General features: G+C 37.8%; 1 protein-coding gene across 1 annotated transcript in view; it reads left to right on the top strand.

Moving 5' to 3' along the window:
* The first annotated feature begins 1780 nt into the window (after nucleotides 1–1780).
* WDR92 (WD repeat domain 92) overlaps nucleotides 1781–7289 on the top strand; it is a 112831-nt gene continuing 107322 nt past the window's right edge. The window contains exon 1 of the mRNA XM_006881041.1: nucleotides 1781–1815. Coding sequence (XP_006881103.1) covers nucleotides 1803–1815 — 13 coding nt within the window. The 5' untranslated portion in view covers nucleotides 1781–1802. The remainder of the gene's footprint in view (nucleotides 1816–7289) is intronic.

Raw genomic sequence — 7289 nt, 5'->3', positions numbered from 1 at the left:
ATTCCTGTGCATACCATCTGGTGAAATCCAAGTGTATAACCTGCATTTTATGTCTCTTAAAAAATGTATTTGCTATGAATAAGTCATTGTGCAAAATTCGATCATTCTCTCTCCAGCTGCATTTCTGTCACCGAGTCCATGTTTTCCAACTACTGAATCTTCTTCTTTTTTCCCAACTTTTGCATTCCAGTCACCCATTATTATCAATGCATCTTGATTGCGTGTTCGATCGATCTCCGATTGTAAAAGGATGTTATTAGACATACTTTTAAAGAATTTATTAACTAGTCAGACTGAGTCCTCCCCTCCCCCCTTACAGTCCACTCTTAATAGCTTTTTAGAATATAGATATATATTATTCATATATTAGTCCCATTGTACACTTACTGCTATTGTTGGCAGAACCAAGATTATATATATGGCTTATAGAATGCTTGGTACTCTAAATTTTACATTGAATGTTGAAAACTTAATTACTTAAAATTTTATGTTGTTGTGTACTGGCATGTCTGAACTGAACCATAGCTGACTCTCCAGTGCGTTTTCAGATGCAGTAAATTGTGTGGGAGGAGATTGCCCATCTTTCTCCTACAGAGCAAGTGGTGGATTTGAACCATGTTCCTTTCTGATGGCAACACTATTTCTTATCGCACAGGTGGCCCAGTAGTAGGAAGCTGCACTGCAATCTTGAAGGTATGCAGTTTGAATCCACCAACTGCTCTATGAGAGAAGGATGGAGAGTCTCCTCCCATGCGATTAACTGCCTCTGAAAGCCTGCTGGAGGGTCAACTGTGAGTTAAATCTGAACTGACGCATAGCTGACTCTCCAGTGTGATTTTGGAAGCAGTTGATCGCACAGACTAAGATTACCCATTTTTCTCCCTTAGAGCAACTGGTGGATTTGAACGTTAGCAGCACAGCTCCTTACCATTAGGCCACCAGAGCTCCTTTTAAAGACATCTTAATGGTTTACCTTATGAATTCTACTCAGAATTTTTATTCAGATTTAGAACTCTTCAAATGGTGTCGTCTTCTATGAGATAGCTTGATAATTTGGGCCTATTCTTCAAAAGTGTTTAATGTAGGCATTGGACCAGGTCTGTAATATTTTTATACTTTTGTTTTTGGGTCACTTTATTTCCTAAAGTTAATAAATTTCACATAGCATTCTTATATAGAAAAGTCACAATTACACTTTTTACAAAATAAATTTGAAGTTTAGTTTCATTATATTACCATAGAACCTATTGTGAGAGAAGACTTTCTTGAGTCGAAAAGCTTGAAATGAGCTCAAGTGACTGGCTTATTGAACTCAACTTCCTCTGTTGATATTTTAATTTCACATGGACAGCATGTAGAAAGTTCTGTTTGCTGACAGGTTTTTATTCTTTTCAGTAACTCAGTTTATACTTTGAGAAAGCTGTTCAGTTAATGTTAGGAAAAGGTTTATGCTAAGCTTCCTAAAATAAGTTCACTTAGCAAGTGAAGTTAGAGTTCCAGTGTTTTAAAATTTGACAATATATTTAAAGTATTAAAAAGACTTATATTTTAATGAAACGTGGATACTGTTTGCCTAGATTTTCCCAGTTGTGAGTAGTAGAGCCATGAACCAGGGCTGTTTGGTCAGAGAGCTCTTTCTGTGACAGTTTTTAAAGTAAATGAAAAATACCTGTAAAGTTTGTTTTGTTACTTCAGCTAATATATAAGTTTAATAGTTGAAAGAAATTTATGTCTTTTTTACTAATAATTTCCTTTTCCCCCCCCTTTTCTTTTAGGGAAATGAGGCAAGTTACCCTTTGGAAATGTGCTCGCACTGTAAGTTGAATTCTGTATTCTTGGTATCAAGGGTTTCTTTTAAAATACCTTCTTTATCATGAAACTAGAAGAACTGAATAGTAGTGCCCTTCTAGCAATATTCATAGGATCACTATGAGTTGTAGATGACTCGATGGCACCTAAAACATTTGACACCACCAATATGGAATATCTTTAGCACAGATTTTATAAAAAATTTCTGGTAGAAAAGGGGCAGAGATTATAGAGCATGATGTCAGAATCCTAATGGAGCTAAGTCTTCATAAAGCTCTGAAGATAAACACCTTCCAAGAAAACGATTGCCCTGAGGTAATTTTTTAGAAGTTAAAGTAATTGAAATTGTCCATGAAGTAATCTTTAAACCAAATCATAGAATGAAGCTTTGCCCAGTCCTTTACCATCTCCACAGTCATTGCCATGTTTGAATCCACTGTATCAGTTCATCTTGGTGTGGGGTCTTGGACTTTTTTCATTGACGCTCTGCTTTATGCCTTTAACATGTCCAGAGTATGTGTGATGATGTATGATACTGTCTCTTTTAAGGAATATTCTGGCTGTCCTCCTCCTAAGACAGAATTTTTCAGTCTTCTCAAAGTCCTTGATAAATGTAATACTCTTTTCCTGCAACATAATTCAAACACATCAGTTCTTCTCTGTTCTTTGGCTCAGCTTTTTATGCACGTGAGGTGATGAAAAAGACCTTGGGTTTCTGTTGGGTTTTTTTGTTTGGGTTTTTTTTTTTTTTAAATGAGAAAGACTGGTCAGGTGCACTATATAGTCTTCAAAGGGATATCTTTGCTTTATGACATCTTGAAGAGGTCTTTTGCAACAGAGTAGTAGTCCAATGTGCAGCTTGGTTTCTGGATTTATCGTGATGTTGGTGATTAGTCCAGTTGTGAGAATACTTGTTCTCATAATGTTGTAGTGTGTAATGTGTGTTTTATCAGAAAGTATTTCAGTCCCTCTGCTTTTAGCAAGCAGTGTGTGCCATGTGCATATCCTGGGCCTACTACTGAGTCATCTGGTCCTGCAATGAGGCAGGAAAACCAGGATTTTAGGTTTTGGTTTGTTTTGTGTTTTTAATGAGTGGCCAATATCATTCAGACCTAGACTACAGAAACTGTAAATCTACAAAATAAATGTGTCATACTCCTTGGTGTCTAGAGTTCTGAATACTGTTTTGCTTTGCTTCTGTCACAGATACATACTCATGTGAAGTTTGGAAATAAGAAGGGAATTTTCAGTTTTCTTCTCCTAGCATTCTGAATGTAATTTGGATTTCACTGTTCGGGTTTTTTTAAGGTTATGGAGTGGAAGACACTTCTAAAATTAATTCTACAGCTTCTTGACTGATTATAGGGCAAGAAGGCCTGGTTTTGTAATTGCTTTAGGCACTATCAAGTCAGCTCTCATTTATACTGACCTTGTGAACAGCCAGCAAAACCTTGCCCTTCTTTACAGACTTTGCTGTTCCCTGTGTCAGGCCATCTGATTTGGTTGAATCTTCCTCTCCTCTGCTAACCTACTTTTCCATGCATAATGCCCTTTTCTAAGGACTGATCTATTCCAAGAATATGCCCAGAGTCTCTTATCAAGCAGTCAGTCATTGTTGTTGAGCCAGAGCTGACTGTCCAGTTGGTCTGTGAGAGCTGATTGCCTATCTTTATCCCGAGGAGCAGCTGGTGAATTTGAACTGCCTGACTTTGAGTTGTTGGTTCACCTCCTTACGCACTAGGCCATCAGAGCTCTTTGTATGTATGTTTGTATGCATGCTGGTAATAGGTGCCATTGAGTTGACTACAACTGCAAACTTGATATAGTCTACTTTTTTTAGCCTTCTATTGGTTTCTGACTTTGTGATCATTTTCTTTGTTCTCAAACTAGCTACTGTTAGCAGTTGAACCCTGAATAATACCATAATTGGAATTAGAAATGGTTGTAGATAGTACTCTGGTTGCATCGTGTGTTACATGATTAGCTGTTAATTGGAAGGTCTCTGGTTCACATCCATGAGATGTTCTGCAGGACAATGCTGAGCATGTCTTGTAAAGATTTAGAGCCTTAAAAAGCTGAGAGGATCACTGGGAGAATCAGCTTGACACTTGTTTAGAGAATCATTAGGAGGCAAAATCAACTTCTCATTTGTTTGGAAACAGTACTTTCTGAAAGTATTGGAAATCTAGATTGGTTTTCTGACCTAGTTGGATTTATTGACAGCAATAATAATTCCATTATCATGTGAAAATATAATGTTGGTAGTCTGTGGCACAAAGCAATCAACTTTGGTAGCTCAAATATTACAGCTAGCCCCAGACTTAAAATGTATTTGAGTTACAGAAATCAACACTTACTAAGTGTTAATTTTTATTGTTAAGGAAGTTGAGCAGAAAGTACATTTATTGACTGTTCACAGCTTTAGTTTGCTTGGCTCTACAGTCAACACTCTTGGTACCAGCAACCAGGAAATTAAAAGACTAATTTCATTGAGAAAGTCTGCTGTCAGAGACCTTGCCAAAGTACTGAAGAGCAATGATGTCAGTCTGGATACTAAGGTGCACCTGATCCAGGCCATGGTCTTTGCAGTTACTTAAATGCATCAGCGAGCTGAACAGTGACTAGGGATAATAGAATAGAGTTGATGCCTTTGAGCTTTGGTGTTGGAGAAGACTATTGCATATACCATGGACTGCTAAGAAAACAAACAAATTCATCCTAGAGAGGGTGAAGCCAGGCTGCTCCTTGGAGGCAAGGATTCTGAAGCTCTGTCTGACATACTTTGGACATGTTGCAAGGAGGGACCAGTCCTTGGAGAGGGAGTCACACTTGGGAGGATGGAGGGACAGTGCAGGAGAGAAAGACCCCGGACGAGATGGATTAATTCAGTCACTGGGGTAATGGGGATGGACATGTCAGAGACAATAAGATTGGCAACAGATAGAGCAGGGTTGTACATAGGGTCGCTATGAGTCACAGGCGACTAGATGGCACATAACAACAACAATAATGTATATTGCATACAGTGTTTCAATTAATAATTTGCTGATGTTAAATTTTTCATGCCAGCCCCCAAAGACAAAGCTTGATTTTATAAAGGTAATAAATAATAAGACATTTTATGTCAGAACCACTTTATGACAGCTATTGAAAGGTAACCCGATCATAAATTGGAGACTACCTATATTGTAACTGATCTTAATCTTTATAGAAAGAGTGAGAAATATGAAGTATGTGGACAGATTATTTTTCATTGTACTCTATAGCCTAATTAAAAAAGTTGTACCCTTAGAATTTCTTGATTCTTGTCAACTTCTTTTATTTCCTCAATTCGTTGCCTGCTTATGGGCTCTAGGCAAAAGCTCTTATGTCAATTCTTTCAGTGGATAGATTGCTCTTTAATTCTCAGTGTAGATGCCACTTCGTTGAAGATGTCTTGTGTCACTCCTTCCCCTCCTCTGATAACTCTTATCCTGTATAGTGGCCTGTGTATGAGGTTTTTAATGGCCATTTTCCCCAAAGTAGATTACCAGGTTCTTCTTCCCCAAACAGAGTTGGTCTAGAAGCTCTGCTGAAGCCTATTTACCCTGAGTAATCCTGCTGGCACTTGAAGTACTAATGACATAGCTTCCAGCAGTTCAGCAACGTATGAAAGACTACTTTACAAATGGATAGACCAGTGAAAACTTGAGACAAATCAGTGGAACATTGTCTGAGTCAGTGCTGGAAGCTGAACTACTCAGGGTGGAAAGGACTCATATTAAGAGTTAGCTCCACGAAGTAGGACTGCCCTCACTAATGTAGATGTGAGGGAGAGATTTCACAACCTTGATTTGCTGATGTGACAAAACTCAAGATGAGAGAAAACAGCTGCAATATCTGTTAGTACTTGGAACATAGAATGTACCAAGTATGAAGTTAGGAAAATTAGAAGTTGTCCAAAAGAAAAGTGAGTGAATAAAGGCCAGTATCTAATGTGTTGTTCTTAGTGTCTGCCCTGCCAACTCCAACTCTCAGCCTTCTATTTTCGCAGGTCAGAACCTAGTTCTCCATCCACAGGATCTCTACCATACTGAGCTCACTGCTACAGTTACGGTGGCATTTTGTCTACTTGTTTTCCTCTCTTGATGGCCCTCTGCCTTTCCCACCATGATGGCTTTTTCCTGGCAACATGCCCCAAATATGTGAGACAAAGTTTCACCATCCTTGCCTCTAGTGACCACTCTAGTTGCACTTCTGAGATGAATTGTTGGTTCTTTTGGAAGACCTAGTAGACTACTCTTCACCAACACCCAATTTAAAGGCATTCACCATTCTTCCTTATTCATGGGTTGACTTCCCAGTGCTTAGGGAGCAGTTGAAAATACCATGATTTTGGATGCACCTTTGTCTTTAAACTGACTGACTTGATAGCAGATGTTCCTAAGGCAGCACATCTTTTGATTTCTTTATGGCTGCTCCCATGGATGTTAATTATAGGTAAAGTGAAATTGTTGACAATGCAAATTTTTTCTCCATCTTTAATGACATTGCCTGTTGGTTCAGAAGTGAGGAGTTTTGTTTTTTGATGTTGAAGTGTAATCCATACTGAAGGCTGTAGTATTTGACCTTCAGTATGTGCTTCATGTCATCTTCACTTTCTGCAGGCAAGGTTGTGTGTGTCTTCCTCCAATCCTGACATAACATTTTTCCTCATACAGTTCCGCTTTTTTCCTTTTTATTTTTTTTATTTTAATGAAAGTTTTCAGATATTTTGGATTTCCATTCGTTTGTTATTGCATTATTCTCCCTGCCCACCCCTCCCCCCAAACAGTTCAGCTTTTTTAATGATTTGCCCAGCATACAGATTGAACAGGTTGGACAGGTAGGGAGAAAGGATAAAAAACTTGACATGCACCTTTCCTGATGTTAAACCATGTATGTCCCCTTATTCTTTTTGAACAGCTACTTCTTGATCTGTGTATAGGTTTCACATGAGAACAATTAAGTGTTCTGAGATTCCCATTCTCCTCAATGTTAGGGATAATTTATTATGATCCACACATGCCTTTGTGTTATTAATAAAACACAAGTAAATATCTTTCTGGTATTCTCTGCTTTTAGCCGAGATCCATCTAACATCAGCAGTAATATCGTTTATTCCATGGCCTCCTGAATCCAACTTGAATTTCTGATAGTTCCCTATAGATACTCTGTTCTACATTTAAAACCATTTTAAAATAATTTTCACTAAGATTTTACTTGAATGTCATATTATTTGATATATTCCACATTTGGTTAATAATTTTTTTTGGAATGGAAATATGGGTCTCTTTAAATTAGTTTTCTAGGTCACTGTCTTTCTAATCCAAGAGATTTAGGATAATTAGATCTTGCAGGACTGCATTTCCATCAGTTCCTATGGGCCTTCTTTTTTTTTACCAATGCCTCCAGTGCAGCTTTAATTTCTTTGTTATCATTTGTTCTTGATCATATTGCTA

The sequence above is a fragment of the Elephantulus edwardii genome, unplaced genomic scaffold (assembly GCF_000299155.1).
Source record: "Elephantulus edwardii isolate Elephantulus edwardi_28Jun2011 unplaced genomic scaffold, EleEdw1.0 scaffold00011, whole genome shotgun sequence".
NCBI classification, from domain to species: Eukaryota; Metazoa; Chordata; class Mammalia; order Macroscelidea; family Macroscelididae; genus Elephantulus; species Elephantulus edwardii.
The sequence above is the reverse complement of the archived record's forward strand: the minus strand, read 5'-3'. Positions and strand labels throughout refer to the sequence as shown.